Raw genomic sequence first — 18739 nt, 5'->3', positions numbered from 1 at the left:
TTTAGCCCTCCCCCCCCCCCCCACCCCTTTCCATTCAAAAGCAATGTATAACCTCACATGGTGTGCTTCTACAATGAGACTGAGAAGGGAATTTGCCCTGCACAGGTAGTTTATGAACCAACAGGATATTTTTAGCACAGTGTGTCATGGACTCAGGTCTGAAGATATGCTGCTTGTTTTGCAAGATATTTCTTGTCTTGCCTGATTTTGAATGCTCCAGCTAACCTTCCTGGAGCCCATGCTTAGCCACAAAAAGAAGAGAGCTTGTTCCTTTCCTAAACAGTCTTTGGAGGGAGGCTCAAGGGTGTTTACTGACAAATTTAAGAAACTGCAGGAAATCAGTGAAACAGAAGAAATTTGCATAAAACTCCCATCTAAAATGAAATATAAGAGCACAAAATTTGTAGAGGAAATCCAAGTCTGAAAAGTAATTGCACTTGTTTAGATTAAATACAAGACAGCATTTTAATAAGGAAGCAAAACCTCTGGCTAAAGTGTTATTTTCCAGCCTTTCTCTTATTTTATGTTTAAAATTAGGTGGATTCTCCTCAGATCCACAATCCCCAATAAATTAACCTGTCCAAATAACACATGCACAGGATAAAACTATATCTTTGATTTTGATTGCATTGCTTATGGTTGCAATTTAGGTGGTCTTGATTCCAAACGTTTTTGTTCCTGGGGACTTGGACACCCTTAAAGTGCTGAGAAAATCTCTGTTCTTACATGGATCTAGTGAAGTTGTTGGTTGCAAATATATAAACATGTTTCTTTTTGCTGATAAATGATAATTTTTCAAATATGGTTCTATGTCTATGGAGTATCACTGTTCTTTTATAGGGACTATGGACTTGCACTCTTGTAACCTAGAATTTAGTTTTGAATGGGACAGATTTTATCTGTAAATATAATTCCTAAATATCCAACAGAACTACAGGAAGTGTTAACTGAACTGTGACATACATACAAATAAACTGACATAATTAAGGAAATATAATTTCTTAAAGTCTTACAAATCAGCAATTGAGTTTGTATCTCATGGCCAACTTGATATAACAAAAATAGTTTATTAACAGAAGTACCTTGCTTCTTGCTCTAGAGCTATGTTAGCATTGTGTTGACTTCACATTACATGACTTTACCAGACCTTAGTAGCAGTGCTTGGAATTAAAATAGAAGAAATTATGCTAAAATAAAAGGTTGCAATAGGATGTGACATTTAAACAGAGCAGCACATCCTGTTGGACAAGGAGGCTTACCCTCCTTGCTTGCAGGTTCCCTTCAACATGAATATGGAAGTACTTGGCTAATGTGAAAGAGAATGAACCAATAGTGCCACAGTCACTGGGGATCTGGTTTTAAACAACTGCATAATGATGAAGTGGGTTTGTTTGTTTTTTTCCAATATAGATTACTAAACTAAAAGATAATTCTTAATTTGCTTTGAGTATGGATAGTACCTTATCACACTACTAGAGAACAGGCAGATTTTAAAGACTTTTTACTATGGCCGTATACAATACTCCTTAAATTAAGTATATCACAGGTTGTATGTATATATAGTTAGAGCACACGAGCAAATGTATTATAAATCTTCAAGACAAATCTTAATAGAGCAGGATAGGCATAGGCATTTTGCTGACATAGGCAAAAATGAAAGTTAATTGGAAAGTGCTATCACTCCACTTGCATATCCTAATGCCCTTCTGCATTATGTTACATTTAGCATAATTCCAACCTCATCCATTCTGTGATTCTGTGATTTGGAGGAACTGTGATTCTGTGATTTTTAGAGTCCCACTTTTAGAAATGTGGGACTCTTTCCACACACCCTTATGGAATGTTCATCGTTCCTAACTTAAAAACTGCAGCAGCCTTATGGATATGCATGACAGTGCTTCTGTGTCTATTTCTCCTCACAGTTTTTCATTTTTGGACTTTAGTACACCTGACTCTTCTATTTTTTTCTCTATGCCCAGTCTTTACAGGATCACACTACAGATGCCTTGTAGTATCTTAGCACTTTTTTCTTTTCAAGGCACTGGGGGTGGCAGGCAGGGAGGGGAGGAAGGGGGAATGTTCTTCGCAAAACTCCAACCTATTAAGTTCTTCTTCAGTTTCTTCTTCTTCTTTTTTTTTCTTTTTTCTTTTTCTTCATTTTTTTTTTTTAAGTAGAGCTATCACCAACTTGATAAATTACAACACCCTAAAGGTGAGCTACAATCCATGTTTTCTATAGATCATGCAAAGACATGCGTACACACTGCTAAAGACATATACAAAATACAAGATCCATCAAAATATATAGTGGTGAAGGCAATTCCTGTATAACGTTTTTTTAGTTGTTTTTTATATTCTTCGAGTGAGAAACAAAAATATATATGAACTGTTATATGGGAAGATTGGAGCATATGCTCACACCTGTTCAGTAAGTGGGAAGTAGTGTCATCTAGTGGTTAGCTCAAAGCTAAATGGGACAGGAGCTGTAATTCTGTATATAGTAACAAAAGTTTAATTCATGCGTTGCTATACTGTGTAACTTAAAGGAAATTATTTCTGTCTCAATGATTCAGCCAGGAAACAAGGAAAAAGTAAAGCCAAGTGGAAATCATACACAGAAATATCAGAAATATATCAGTTCTGTCCCATTCTTTTCAAATGTACGCTTTTTCTTTTTTTTTTTTTTTTATTGCATCCTATCCCATCCCTTACAATGTTCTCCTCTGATGGTGCAGACCTACTGAGACAATTTGACAGACCTTCTGTCTAACCTCTTCCATGCAATATAGGTTGAGAGCTACTCTGGCAGGGCACCAGTACATTACCATATATAAAGATAAGTACGTTTATGTTGAAACTTACAGTAACTGAAGTTAGTTCAGTCTTCAGAAACAGAAGAATAAACAACTCTATTTATGCATAGAAAAGCTTTATAAGATGGAACTAGCTTCATTTCAAAGCTGCTTCTTATTGTTTCTTCTTACAACACGATTGTTAGAAATCATGTAGACTACAGTAGTCCTTAGTATCACTGCTGGGTGCAGGAAAACATGGACTTGAGCACGTGCTTACAGCTGACAGAAATGGTAGTGTTAAACACATACTTAAAGCTAAGTGTGTGATTAATTTCTCTCTTCTCTCCAGATTTGGGGTTTCTAATATGAACAAAGTATTCTCTGCTTTTAATTTTTAATGTCAAAAGACTTAAAGTTCTAATTTACAGCTACTTCGTATATAAAAATCACTGTAGGGTGTTAACATAAAAGCCAACTTGGACCTGGATGCAATGTTATTAGCATGATTACTTGCTATGAAATCTTAATGAGAGTTTCATCCATTACAGTTTCATCTATTAAAATTAAAGAAACTAAACATCTACTGAAATAGTTGAATGAAACATGTTAAAATGGAGCAATTATAAACAGGACTTTTCCAGCTGCCCTTGCTAACAGGCAACTCTAAAATAACAGCAATGCATGTCTTAAGTTTCTGCTAACAAAGCTGATTTCTGACCAGAAGGCTAGAGTATTCTTTTTCATCTATTAAGGCCTAAAAGTGACAGTTCTTCGTCATATCCCTAATATTTCCTTTTCAGCTCACTGAGGCCAAAATGTCATCTTTTCTTGTAAAACAAAAAATCAAAGCCAAATGGTTAAAATGCAAAGTTTTGGTTAAACAAACAGTCAGTATTTCAGTGGTTTTATCTGCAGCCTGCAGAGCAACTAAACAAAGCCAAGATATTGTCCATCTCTTTGACAGACAAAGAGCCTCAGAGGTCCAGAATGACATGCCCGGGGCTGGCACGTGATTAGAGTAATTAAATTAAATAGCAGGAAACATGTTTTCCATATGCCATTGCCTGGCCACACACAAACTGTAACAGTAAATCTTTTATATTACATTGGTTCAGGGAAATGTATAACCATCTTAAAAATGTGTGATGCCCACAAAAATAAAGTTAAAGGGAATATAGTAGCATATTCAACTGTCTCCCTGGCTTTGGTCATTGGCTTGAAATGTCGAACAAGTTCATTCCTTATTTATTTATTTTTAAAGGCACAGCTCAAAATGCTCTGAGCATGTGAACATCCAGGAAGCATTGCTGGCTTCACACCGGCGGGTAGTGCTGGTGCTCTGATTCAAGGGAAAAAGAAAGAATCTCCAAGTAAAGTTAAGAGAAACATCTCGGGTACCTTACAACGTGAGGTTCTAACACATTTCTCTCAGGCTTTTGCAATAATCAGGCCCTCCAAATGTGTATTAAAAAAGGTTTTTTTTAAGTTGTTTTCCACAGCAACATGATCTCAAATTATTTTGTTTTCATGGGCAGTTTTTAGGAAAGACAGCATGTTTATCCATGCCATAATACAGTCAGAGTTGCCAGTCAGTGGCATCAAGTGTCATCGCTCAATTTACTTGTAGTTGACCTGTTAAGATCACCTAGAACATTTACTAATCTCTTTTCAATTCATCTTTCAGTGGTTGATGGTGCCAAATTAAATAATTGTTATTTTTATTATTTTGCACAATAAGAACAAGGTTGCAAATCATTTTAGAAGGAACTTTTAAACAGTGATGTCACTGATTAAATGTCCAGTTCTTGAGATTTTTGGGAGGTGACACACAGGAACATTTATTGTAAATGATAAATTCTGTAGACTGCATAATACTCTTGACATGAAGAGAATTAAGAATTTTGGGAAAACCATTTCAGCACACAAAAAAGCTGTCCTTTAAATTAAATTTTAAAGAAAAAAAAAAATGCTTTCTAGTCCAGTATGTATTGGATAATTTCATAATATTTTTAGGTATTCCATCTACACTTTATGCATTTCCTTAACCAAGAATGCTCAGATAAGCAGTCAGTTTCTGATACTAGGTTCAGAACTGAATTGGAGTGCTAGGTTTAATAATTGATAATAATTCAATGAAATTAAAATACAGACTTTGATCTGGAAAAATAAATGTAAACTTATGTTTAAAAGGTAGGATAACAATGATGATAGAAAACTGATGCTCTTGACTCAATCTTTACTTACTACAGTATTTCTCAAATTATTGAAAGTTATTGATTCAAGTTGTAATAGGTATGAACAATTAGGAATTGGAACTTTTGTTCTTATACACCTGTGAATGCTTTCTTTACTAACTAATCTCATTTATTTGATCTGGAAAAGATCTGGCCAGGAAGAGATGGACCTGTTCTCTGAGATGAGGAGGGCTCTTAAGCCTAACTTTGAAAGCTGCTGTTGGATGTTTTATTGTCTCTTCTTCCTGTCCTCATCCTCTCCCCACCATTGCTTCCCATGGAAGTGCCAGAACAAGGAAGATGCCTTATCATCTGCCTGCTTTCCTGCTCTGTGGCTGGACATGGCCTCCTGCCACTGTCCCTTCCCTGCCACAGAAGTCAGGTCCCTCCACAAGAGACCCCAGCACATCTGTGAAGCAGCAGTTACTGAAGGTAATTGTGGCCTTTCTGGAGATAATCTCATTTTTGCTAGACCCCTGTGGCCTTAAGAAGGCAAATTCAAAGAGGTCTGCAAAGGGTCTGATGCACCTGAGGATGCCTGCAGGTCTGCCCTTGGGCTATGGGTGGGAGAAGGGGCTGGGGAAGGCTGTGGTGAGGAGTAATTTACTGAAGGAGAGTAACAGAGGGGTAGCTTTGTTTGCACCTGTTCTTGTCCTGCAAAATGTGTTCTTGGAAAGCAGCTCTGATTTTCAGGCTCTGGTGCTTCCTCAACACTACCTGTTCAGCCAAGTGCTGGGAGAAGCCACTTTCCCTATGGCCCTCCACAACTGTTTCAGTGGCACAGAGAGAACTTAATCCATGGAGTGAAGTTAGTAGTATTTCTTTGTCCTTGTAATGCCATTGTGTACTTAGACCTATGAAGCCAAGTGAAAATGTGGTCCAGCAGCTCCTGCCAGTGTTAACAAAACTGACTTAGTTTTGTCCTCAGTGAATTGTTCAGACCAAAGAATTTGGACAGCTGTGTGGGTTTTTTGTTGTTGCTGTTTTTCCTCTGCCCTGGTCTCTCAAATTATCCACCCTATTCCTCATTCCCAAGACCTGTTATAAACCCCAAGGACCTCCTCTAGCACAGCTTCCCACCTGCTAAAGGCAGGGACCGAGCACAGCGGCTGTTTCCCGTGGCAGCAACTGGGCAGGTAGTGTCTCACCAGTGATGGTGCAGCCCTGTAACAGTGACCTTGGGGGATGGGAGGGGGGGAACTATCAGTACATGAATAAGAGCTTGCTGTGTGTCAAGCATTAAGTGTTCTTTCTTGTGACTTCCTTAACTCTGAGCTGAAGCTATCAATCATGCTGTCAGAGTATGTAGAGACAGTAGAGCTGATCCTGGTAAGATGTAAAGAGCTTAGAAAAATCTTCCTTCTCTGTTAATGTACCTACCAATTTTTGACTATCTGTCTATAAGTTAATATTCAGCCTCTCGCAATGACACTAAATGCGTTGTGTGGCCATGACAGCAAGGGGAAGCAAACACTGATCCCTTTCTATAACCGACCAGTTGAGTTCACAGTATCGCAAAGGTTAATGCTGCATGCATTTTGACCAAGGTCTGCAGAATCCATGACAAGCCCTACTTTTTACAGAAGCAGCCATGGCAGAACTATTCAAGTAAGATATCCCTGGGCTGAACCTGTGGTGATAGCACCTGTATTCAGTGCTGCAATTTGTTTTTCTGTCAGAAACACTACCAAAGACTCATTTGAAGTCCTCTGCATAAAATCAGTAGCTTCATAAAACTAAAACTTACAGAAGCTAATGCAAAACTATGATAAAAGACCTGCACAAATGCAGGTAAATGGAGAACAAAAACATTCTATAAAGAAAAGAAAGGAAGATGTCAAAGGATGTGCTGTTGGCACCTACAATGCCCTAAGGCGAGGTGTCAAAATGGACAGAACAAGAGAGAACTGAGGGAACCCTGATGACCACCTGTTCCCGTGTGCAGTCAGGTGGCTGAGTGAATGAGTTCTCTGTGTGTGGTGACTTTTAAGCTTGTATTTTCAGTAGAGGAAGATCTAGGAAAGCAAGCTTAGGAACAGCTGTTCTCTATAGCTATTCTTCTGTTCATAGGAAAGAGCATTTTCCAACAACATTTCTGCCTAGTGCTACTTCTGGCTTCGCTCAGTAACAGAAATCAGCTTTAAAATCTGCAAACTGCCACCTAAAAGTATCCCAGCACCCTTCTCAATGGGTGTAAAAGGAAAAGATTAAAGCATTGGAGACCAATACAAATGCTTTAGCTGAGCAGTACCTTGCTAAACCCTCACCATTGCTGCACTCTTGTAGCTGTAATTTTCACAAGCTTCTTTGCTGAGGAAATGCAGGCCGTCTGAGCAGAAAGACCTCCTCGGCTTCCTGGAGATCTAAAGGTCACAGGCCAGGCCATGAGAGGAGACAGATTATGAACTGCCTTCTGCATTAGAGCACCTATGTCTCCAAGGCATTCAGGCTGAGCTGCTCTTCCAGGGTGTTAACCAACAGATCTTTATTAAGACTTAGTCAGCAGTGTGCTGAGGAGTGCATGTATTTACTGTCATATTTTAAGGGAAGGAAAAAATGAAAACTTGTGTGTGTGCATGCGCCTGTCTGTCAGGGAGAGAGAAAAACATTTGGAGGTCAAAACAGAGCTCTTCCAAACACAAAGCATTTAAAGAAGTAGCTTTCCAAGAACACATAATCCTCTTCAATGAGAATAATAATAATAATAAAAAAACATGCTGTCTGATACAGGAAATGATAAATTGCCCATTGGTATGAAAGTAATATCATCTGACTGTCAAAATGTGAAGTGATAATTATTGGGATCTGCACTTAACAGGCTTTTGATTCACGCTACTTATGTACCCCCAGTTAAGTAATTTTGTGTGGTGTTGCCCCAGCAGTCTCCTTATGTGCTGCTTTCACTGACAGAAGTGGGCAGTACCAGCAGTACCAAAGTACTATACGTAAGCATCTGAAGAAGGAAAAGAAGCATGCATAATTTTGGATCAAAAAATATAAGCACTATCGACATTATTCTGAGCTGCTATCATTAAAATGAAAAACTTTGCTAATTTGTAATATACTGATAAAACATTTTCCATATGGTTGTTCAGACATCTCAGTTCTCAATTTAGTTATGCGATAAAATAAGTCTTATTGTCTTCTGTAACTGCAGTGTACAATAGCCAAGACAAACAAAAATAGCAATCATCTCCTTGGCATTAAGTAGATTTGATACTTCCTGGAAAAAAAAAAATCATTTTCACATTCAACTGGGAGAGGCAAATTACTTGTAGAAATTCTTATTATTATGCCTTTTCATATAGAATTGGCATTAAAAATAATGAATTATTCTTCCTGTAGCATTTGATAATGAACAGTTAAAAACTTTGTGGACAGACCCTTAAGAGCAAAGAAGACACAAAGCTGGCTAAATATTCAAAGGCTTCATGTAAATGAATGAAAAAATTTCACAAAGCAAATCCAACACCACAGTTCCCTCCCTCCAACCTCCCTAGTTCTCTGGGATAGTCAAGGCTCAGGTATGAATCAAGTAATCATAATGCTAGCTTGTGTTATTTGGGGGTTGTACTGGGCCTGTGCACTCACAGAACTGAGGAAGGATATTACGGTACAAGGCTAGTGTTTCTCTTACTGGATGGACAGTTGCAGGAGATGACTAAGGTAGCCTAAGGAAAAGAAAAAAAATGAATTAAGCTAGTACAGATCAGAATGACTTGTGGTTACAAAATCATTTAGGGAGGGTAGAAGGGAGCAGAGAAGGTGGAAGGTCTCTTTAGAAGTCTGACGTTATTCAAAAGTTACATTTCCATTTCTCATTTCCCTTCTGGGTCTTCACAGCACTTATCAAGGTCAAAAATGCTGCAACTTGCCATCAACATGTAAGAACCAAGTGTGCAGCCAACTTCCCTTATGATTCAGGGCTATGTACTGTTAGAGTCAACAGAGTTACTTCACAGCAACTATGGAAAAGTAAAACCAAAGCCACAAAGGTGCCAAGCTAGATTCAAACCATCTCATTTAATCAGCTAATTAAGGCACTGAATTGGTTACAAGTAAGTATCTGGTCTGTCAAAGCAATTGTAGTTATTAAGGGCCCCGTGTAGTCACGTCAGAGAACTAGGCACCGCTGAAGTATGATTTCAAGTTAGTGAGCTAGTACCCTTTAACTTTCAGCTGCTGCTGAACCAACCCTTGGGGTCTCTAATAGTTGTGTGTGCCTACATGTAGCCATTTGCTACCAGCATGTAAAGCCAAAGTCAGCCCATATGGGCTATATGAGGTATGGGGCCAGTTAAGCAACAGGAGCATGACATCTGAGTCCAGCGGACCAGAAAGCAGGACGCATGTAGAAGATACCCCTTCCCAGCTCTGCTTGTGCAGCAGAATGAGTGAGCATGGCTGGGAAGCCCAGAGCATCCCCCATTCCACCTTGCAACTGTCTATGTGTTTTGGGATGGTGTTTGCTTTTTTGTTGTTGTTGTTTGTTTGTTTGTTTTCTTTTTTTTTTTCCTTCCTTTTTATTCTAATTCTAAAGTAGGCTGAGTTAAAAGAGGGAAAAAAATGCAAAGTGCAAAATCTACTAAATGCAAAGCACGGAGTCTATCAGTTGCAGTTATAAAATGCCACAAAAAAAATCAACAGGATTCCACTAGAGCAATGCAGAAGATAAAATTATGATACTTGCCTTTTGTTTGCCTGAACAGTAATTTAGTATATAATGTTTTACACTATATTCTTCTGTTGAGAAACCAGGTACAGAAGCACTGCTACCACCCAGATGATGGGAACTGCATAAGGAAATCAGAAACTAAACAAATAATTGAAAAGCAAACAAACATCTCTTAAGTGGATAAGTAGGACATTCTGCTAGTGGGACAGAATACAAGAAGGAAATTGCCTTAGCTAATTTTGGTTTCAAATTGTGAAGTATTCATAAGGGGGAGAAATAAGTAAACATTTTTAGATTGGTGCTTGGAACTAATGTTTATAGATAATACCTCAGAATGCCAGTGAAGACAAAAACAGGGTATAGTTAGCTTAAATAATATACAGAAGTCTTAGTGATCTTGATGATAACAAAGATGGAATGAAGATGGTGCATGAATGAATTGCTGAATAGAGAGGAGGAGTAGTGGTAGTGTCTGGAGTCCTCCTGTTTTGCAGAGGCATTCAACTTTTAATCCTCTTTTGTTAACATCAGAAGATGAAAAAGGCTAACATCCAGTAAACCATGTTTTTACTGAGTTTATAAATATTATGAAGCATTTTCCCTTGTTTGGTAGTAATTATGTCTAAACTGGCATCTACAAACTGGCTTTATTTTTGTGGACAACAGGACAGACTAAGCAGCTACTGTTCAAAAAAATAAAAATAAAAGAGATGCACATTATCCTGGGAAAAAAAAAAAAAAAAGGCCTTAGGATTATATTACATTTTGATTGTTTTTTACATTATGGGTGCTTTGATGTGTGGTAAACAAATAATTTAGAAAAAAATGTAGGTGTAGCCTCCAAACCAGGAATGCTGTCAACTGAAAGCATTTAAGACTGCTCTTCTAATTTTGACGAGTATTTAAACAAATGGCATCTCGGTAAAATCACTGTCAAAAGCAAGATCTACTTGCAGGCACAAGATTCAAAATACATAATAATTGACAGGGCAAGCAGTATATTGTTATTCTGTTAATGCTACTTAAGATTTCTTAAGCTGAAACTTTATTTTCTTACCAGTTTTTTAATGTATTACTGATAAAACATTACTTTGCTGTTGGATCACTTAAATAATTACATTTGAATTATGAAAATATTTATTCTCACATCCTTAGGTTCCTGAAAACATTACATTTTAGTTAAAATTCTACCAGAATCAAAGCAGCTAAAAGCTTTTCCTATTTAAATGAACAGTTGAAGAAGTTTGAAGGCAATGATTTTCCATACTAGTAATATTCATGTACTTTAGCAACAGAGATAGTTACGTAGTACAAAATGTTTTTCTCGGCAGATCTGAAGTAAAGTTCAGGAAATGTCACCAAGCAGTAAAGCATTTAATGTCTTTAAGGAAGTGATTAGCTGTTTCTCTGCTGTAGGACTTCACTTTCTCCCACAATTGCTTGAAAGTCATCAAGTTTGTGGATTCCCTTTTTCCCCACTCTATTTACAGATGGATTCTAGTTTTGCAATGGTCTTGAGGAGTCTCAAAAAGGTGATTATAAACTCGGTTTCAACATTTTTATGGTCATAGAAATTATTTCAGTTTGTCCAGATTTTGGATAATTAGGGGCAAATAAACTGGACTTTCCCTTTTCAATATGATACTACATATGATCACATGTTCAAGACAAATGCCATGATGGGAAAATGAGCATGCATCGATACTATTTCCACATTCACTAGAATTTATAATGGCCGATGTACGATAAAACAAGAGACTAAAAGGAAGACTTTGTGTAATCATTGTAAGAATAGTGTAATAAAAACCTTGCTCCTGAAAGCTTCAATTGTTTCAACAATGTGTAGCAAACATATTTGGTTATACAAAGCAAAAGCACAACTAAGTTATCAACTTTACACAAAGTCAGATATCTGAAAGGGGATCTTTTAAAAAAAACTTTATTTGAGAAAGGAAGAGACTTATATCAGAAGGCAAAAAAAGGGAACATACAAACAGAATATATTTACAACACAAAACAAGAGATCACCTCTAAGGGTGTAAATTATAATAAATACAGTAGATTTAAAATGTTAGAGACAATTATCAATTAGAAATCTCTGTTTTTTTTAAACCCAGTTTTCCTTTTCACTGGTTCCAGGTAGTTTCTCTATTTCAATTTTATCCAAATTTGAAAGATTCTGAAATTAAAGCCCACTAATGTATTGTGGTTTCTCACCTGAATGACATTATAAAAATATCTTCTGTCCTTTGTGAATACATGTTTTTGAAATGATATTGTACAAAAATCTTCTCATTGCAAGTTTCTCCCCAAATAAAATGTATTTTAAAAGATGCACTATCCCTTTTGATGAAGCTGAAGTTAGGTTTCAAATAAAATTAAAACTATATGGAATGGGAAAAACATAAAATTTCATTTTTATATAGTTCACTTTTTGAATGTGAATGTGATTTTTTCATCCAAGACGGTGGAAGATTTATGTTCAAATATAAAGCACAAATAAAAATAACCTATATTTTGTCAATTAATTAATATATCATTCCTATCTAAAATGATCTTTATGGTTTGGGAGGCCTTTCATTATATAGCAGCTATTTAGTCATTTGTTTGGAGATCTTCTAGGAAAAAGGATAATGTATCTTTATAAGTTGCAACATTTTGTAAGAGATTTAATAGTATTAGAGCATAATGTAAACAACACATGCTAATAACATTTCAGAACAATTTCTACATTTGGCAAAACAGCTATCTCTTTTGAAACAGGATACTGCACCTTAAAATACCTTAGCTTTAGAAATATAAATATTTTTAATAGAAAAAAAACTGACAAGGATTCCAGGTCAGTTTGGGATTATCCATATTAAAGGGGATCTTAATACAATGAATCTTTAACTAGCTTAACAAAAGTAAACCTATAAAACAAGGTAAACATATCAAAAGGGAATATGAAGGAAATGTTTCACTGGAAAGCTTCCTTAACAATTTCCCTACTCGCTTTGTTATTTTCTTTGACAATAAATCAATTCATAGAGCGCCTTTAAAAACAGAGAGAACACTACCCTGTTTCCCCCTGCCTTACATTCCTCAGCACATGAATCACTTGGGCTTCCTGTTTCCATAAGGCATTTCCTGCTCCCCCTCTCAGAATCACTTTTCTGCAGGAGAACAGCAGGGACCTGACAAAGTCTTGACTTAAATAAACAGTGCCTGCCATTGCATCCAGCACTGCTCTGTCTGATTTTATAGCAACAAAAGGGACACCAGCTCTCTGAAAGCACAGACTGCACAAATGTGCTTTGCTCTTCAGCGTTTGTAAAATACTGTCAGATAATTTGAAGTTTCCTCCTGCTGAGTTGGCATTTTTACACTGACCTTATTTTAGGATTTGTCCGTAAGACCTAATAATAAAGTTAATGCCATATTGTATGATTAGTCTTTATTAAAAAAATAAACAAGTGATTGGATATCAGACAATAATGATAACAGTTCTGTGCTTTTCCTGCAATACCATAGTATCTGATTGAAACCTAATGCTGTGTTTTCCTTCTTGACAGTATTTGCATCTGCTTCATTTAAGAATGTCTCTGCAGACAGTATCATCAAATACAACAAAATGAAAAATTAGGCAGTGCAAAAACTGAAAACAATGCAATATTTAAACAGTGCCTTGCCTGGCATCTTTACATCCTTCTTGTGCACTTCTCTAACTTACAATTTGTACTCCAGCCTGGGACCACTTATATAGCAGTCAGTACCTGTCCACTGGGGGAAAAAATACCCTATTGTTAACAGTGTTCAAGACTACATTATGATACATTATATACAGATAGCTGAAAGCAAAAGTCAGAGGATTCAAAATCAGAGAAGAATGTTTCATCAATCAGGTCTGGAAAATAATTCCAGCAGTAGCTGATCTCAACAAGCTAGGTGATAACAAGTTCTCTTGCACTAAGAGTAATGTAATCCTGGGTTAATACAAATTCTATCGTCTATTATGCAGTTATGTAGAGCAATTGACTGCAACAGGTATTTTCTCCATTAGTGGCCATAAGGATGAGCTCCACTATGTCTTTAAATGTGCATACAACACCTCTTCCTTTGTTAAATTCTTTGAATGGTAAATCAGGATTTGCTAGATCAGTGAATCAAAACACAATCGCTTATCAATGGCTAAAAAAATGCACATGATGTTCAGATAATAACCTTAATTACAAATCCTGGAGCTAAATCTTTGCCTATTACCTGTTGCATAAAAGCAGCTTGCTCCCCAGATTCCATTTGCTGGGTCTGAATATCCTCATCACTGTCCGGTGGCTCCTCTTTGACCTTCACAGCCCCAACCTGCTGTCCTATTCTGTCATCCACACCAGCACTGCTGCTCTCAGCCCTAATGCTGGCACCGCTAGCGGCAGCTCGCTCCTCCTGCATCGAGTGGTCTCCATGAAGCTCTTCTTCAGCTTCCTCCAGGTGACTGCCAGGCTGCTTGAGCTGCTCAATGGACTTAGAGAGCATCTGGAAAGAGAAGGAGGGGGAATGGTTACTGACTGTTTTTACCAATGCCAAACACTGGGAATCACCTGATTTGCACCAACAAAATTACAGCTTCTGCAACAAAGATGCATCACTAAAACATTAATTTACAGGTGAAAAAAAGAACCAACTTTCCTAAGTGAAAGGTCACTTGTTATTCTGCAGTTGAAAATATCATTTATGTAACAAGTGCTATACGGTAATGCTAATTAAAAATAAGGCGGACTAATTAAAACATTACTACATGTCTGTTGCATTGTTGCAGCTGGTAATCAAAAGCAATTAGTCTCCCTTCATACTCTTTCTGAAAAAAAAAATGGGTAAATTGATATAAATACACATTACAGTTAATTTTTCCCAACATAAAGTAATAAAGGAACTCTTTAAGAGAGAAGAAAATTAGTATCTTGGTTAATATTTTGCTACAAGCAAATTAGGGAATGCTCACAGAGGCTTCTCTATCATTTGCTGCATGAAGATCCACAGAGGAGCAGTGACAAACAGACGGTGTCAGTCACCTCTCCTGTGGCACAGGGAGACAACAAGGATGCCTGTCCCTGACTGGAAGGACTGCAGCTTTTGTCATGTATGGTACGGGTGTCCTTGTTTCAGCAGTGACGATATAACACAGCTACCCAGGCAATACTGTTTTTACACCATTAACTGCTACTGTAAAGCTTTACTGAAATGTCAGATGCCTGAGTGTCATAACCAAATATAGTTTATTCTTTATGCTTTCTTGTTTAAGATGTCACAAATATATTCCAAAAAAAAAAATCCAAATGTAATCCAAAAGCCAAACTGGAAATAATAATAAATAAATAATAATAATTAATAATAAAGAAGCCTTGTTGGAAGAGGCATAAATCAGACAGATAAGTAAGTATCTACATGACCAAATGAGTAATTATCATTTATTCAGCTGGCCCACTTGATTTTAAGCAAATACTGATTTGTATCACCAAGGCCAAATATACTTAGAAGAACAAAACACTTTACCTTCCTCCCTTCTCCCATCTGTCTGCCCCTTCCACAGATATCAAGTCTTTCAAACTGAGTTTTTGCTGGGTTTATATGCTGAGTAACTGTATGGCTTCAGTACAGATATTTTGTTAAAATTGACTCTGGTCTAGTTCTTTCATTCTGCTCACTTATGCATATAGAAAAATGCCACCCCAGGGAAGGGCAGCATTGTCATGTGAACTATGATCGAGAAGCTACAGCTGGACTCAAGAAACTCACACAAAGGTAGCGATGATATCTGAACGATTTGTTTTTGCTGTCCCAGTGATGCTCTGACACATACACCTCACATCAATGGAGAAAAAAAAAATCCACAGTGGAAGTCTACAGGCTGTAATCACAGCAAACCTTCATTTTTATTTTTTTGGGTGGGGTGGGGGTAATGGGAACATAATGGTTTACTAAAAAGAAACAAACAAAAATCCCTTTTCATTGCTCTGGAAACGGCAAAATCACAACACATGTATCCTTCATGCTGCAGGTGGCATGCTCTGAGCTGAGGAGTTTTCATTACTGCAACTAATGCAAATTTTCTCATTTTATTAAGAAGAATCTTGACAATTTATCAGATGAAACCCATAAATCTTTTCCAGTTGTTTGCCAGGGGATGACACCAACCAGGAAGGCACTGAAGCTCACTGCATATATTCAGATTGGGTATACTACTCCATTGCTTACTTAAACATCTGCATGTGATCCCTGTCCATTCCTCAAGCAAAAAGAAAAAGAGAAGGCTGACTGGCCAGTAAGCAAGTACAAGCTGAAACATCTGTGCGACAGATAATCACATACAGCCAGGAGAGTCACTAGTGCTGATCCATCTGTAAAGCATCCCATGTGCCAGTTACTTGACATCAGGTGGGTTATTCTGGATGGAAAGCCAACAGAAAAGGACTACATGTTGACAGTGAAGTTAAGACATATTTAGCTCATTACTGCTCTCCTTTTATTTTTTATTTTTTCACTTTAATGTCAGGCTCTTCTTCATGCTGCTGCATGGCACAGATCTTCAGTGCTGCTGAGCTTTCTGATGTAACACATGATGACCTGCAGTATATAATCTATATGTGGAACGCTGCAAATGCTTTTTGCATGCAATCAGCAGGGAGATACAAGCACATATAAGGGAACTGTGAAGAATCGTGTAGTATTTGCATGTATTTCAATTTGCAGTGTGCCTGTCTTAGCACCCACTCCCACACCATGGAAGTCAGGAGGAGATTTGCTCCAGGCTATGGTGACAGGAGGAGCTAAACAAATCTTCTAAAACTTGGTGGAATTGTCTTTTTTTTTTTTCCCTCTTTTTTTTTTTTTTTTTTACAATAAAATTTACAAAGTACATAAATATTGTCATCTTTCATGCAAAGTCTTATTAAAAACATCCTTTACATTGTGACTTGATGGCAGAATTGAGAATGAAACTAAGCCATAGGTAAGGAAGCACTGGAATCATGTCCTCTCACATGACTGAGCCTGACAAAATGGGTGGACCGCGTTAGGGGCAAAACCTGAAGAAACGCTCCTGCTGCTCAGTCTGCTAAGCCATATCACCACCATGCTTTCACAGTTGTTAATGTGGTTTTTAAAGACAGCCCCATCTTATCCCAGTAATTACATTAGTATCGTTATCAGGAGACTGTTCAATTCTCCTAAGTCAGAAACATCTTCTTTTATACTATATAATACTATGTATACTCCTAGCACTACTGCAGAAATTACATATCTGGAGACATGAAAAGATAACAATTTAGGATCAATATTTCTATCTTACATCTCTGCCTAAAGCAGAGAGTAAACCCTGAATGGAACACTGCTCAAGTTTTTTCACAATGCAGCTGGATCCTTCTGCTTACACTTAACATTTAAATCTTTCTCTTTAAATCTCCACTCACATTTATTTATTTTTTTTAATTCTGAATTTATCTGTAGATACATGAAGAACTTTTTCCTGGTTTTAATGTACATTTTTCATTCTGAGAATGTGATTGCTTAATCTGAGCTTTAGTAAGACTATGTTTAAAAATAATAACTAAAGAGTGGTTTATATTTAATGAATAAATTAGTTGTACATATTGTTCTTCTTGAACCAATACACATTCTTGTAATTGGTATTCCAAGTAAAAGAGTTACTCAAAAAATGGCTTCTTTCTAATGTAACCTATATTTTTTCCCCTTTTATTTTCAGGAAATTAAACTGTAAGGGATATTCATGAGCCAAAGTAAATAGTGGCAGCAGGAGAGGAAGCATTTACAGACATCAGCTCCATTGTATAACTGCAAGAGTCCAAAAAAAGACATCAAAAACAATCAAACTTTCTTGGCTGTACCGAAAAATGGAAGACAAAGCACAAATAATCTGGACACTGCAACAACCACTTTACAGGGCCTTTAGTTGCAGCCACTTTCTTTGTCTCCTCTGTAATAACAAGCTCTTGTAAAATGGACTATTTTAAATAAAATGTGTTTACAAAGAGACAAAGCACAAAATTCTGATGCACCCACCACATACATTTCTTTCATTGATTAATTGTTCTTTTTAAATAAATGGCTGTCGTTTCTAGGAACTCATTTACATACTTATGGAAAACACTTTTCTCCTTCTGTGCTGTAGCTATCAGATTACATTGACCAGCTATGTAAGCTGTTAGGCATACTAAAATGACTTGGCACCTGCTTACTGTTTTGTTACCCATGCAGTACATTCCTAAGGGATGCATTTAAACCTTCAAGATCATTTTTCTGAATTATGTCTTAAACATTAGTTCTCAAGAAAGGAGAAAATTCTCTGGGCATTTCTAATTGTTGCTGTAGTCTTGTCCACATAATCCCCCACTATAAGCAATATTTGAAAGAAGAGGCGTGCTACCTCTCTCACTTTCAGAAGATGCTAGTCAGAAAGGTAAGCTGGAAAGCCAAAATCTTAAGTTATAATCTATTTAATGAAACTAATGAAACTAATTTATTCAAGTTGAATCTGATCAAAACAGTCTTTCTTATTTCATTAAATATCAGATGAGTGAATGATGAATCTGTGGTTAACTGTCTCTTTTCAATATTCCTATTGATGATAAATAATCTTAATTTTTCTGTTAACTAATCAATAGAAACCTCCGTATTATTTTTCATTTTTTATTAACAGACAGCTCAGTTATGCTAACCTTCCAAAGCACTATTGACCTTTAACTTCTTATAGATTTTTTATCATCTGCTTTTTACTTCACAGTCTTGCCCAGTCACTGTTTATACAAAGATGCTTTAAACCTGTTAATACCCTGGAATGAAAACTGAAATTCAGGCACTCCTTATTTAACCTTTAACATTGTCCATACTGCTTCTGCACTTTAGTGCACATTTAAAACTGACCCACTATTTTAACCTTCATTACTCCAATATAAAGGAGGACTCTGACAAATAATTGTGTATAGTCAAAATGCTATCACCACATTTTTTAAAGAACACTTGTGGAGGTCATTTGAAGTGAA

At 36.8% G+C, this 18739-nt stretch overlaps 1 protein-coding gene and 1 long non-coding RNA gene across 15 annotated transcripts in view; one reads left to right on the top strand and one right to left on the bottom strand.

Moving 5' to 3' along the window:
- The window catches only part of LOC311432530, a 37268-nt gene extending 18983 nt beyond the window's left edge, over positions 1 to 18285 (top strand). Inside the window, exons 4-6 of the long non-coding RNA XR_014690118.1 lie at positions 5178 to 5461; positions 15851 to 16115; positions 17443 to 18285. This is a non-coding gene — a long non-coding RNA (uncharacterized lncRNA). The remainder of the gene's footprint in view (positions 1 to 5177; positions 5462 to 15850; positions 16116 to 17442) is intronic.
- Positions 11630 to 18739, bottom strand: part of HDAC9 (histone deacetylase 9) — a 290614-nt gene continuing 283504 nt past the window's right edge. For all 14 annotated transcript variants that reach the window (XM_084510992.1, XM_084510989.1, XM_084510991.1 and 11 more), the window contains one exon: positions 11630 to 14216. In XM_084510992.1, coding sequence (XP_084367118.1) covers positions 13896 to 14216 — 321 coding nt within the window. In that variant the 3' untranslated portion in view covers positions 11630 to 13895. The remainder of the gene's footprint in view (positions 14217 to 18739) is intronic.

Source organism: Aythya ferina (assembly GCF_964211825.1).
Source record: "Aythya ferina genome assembly, chromosome: 2".
NCBI classification, from domain to species: domain Eukaryota; kingdom Metazoa; phylum Chordata; class Aves; order Anseriformes; family Anatidae; genus Aythya; species Aythya ferina.
The sequence above is the reverse complement of the archived record's forward strand: the minus strand, read 5'-3'. Positions and strand labels throughout refer to the sequence as shown.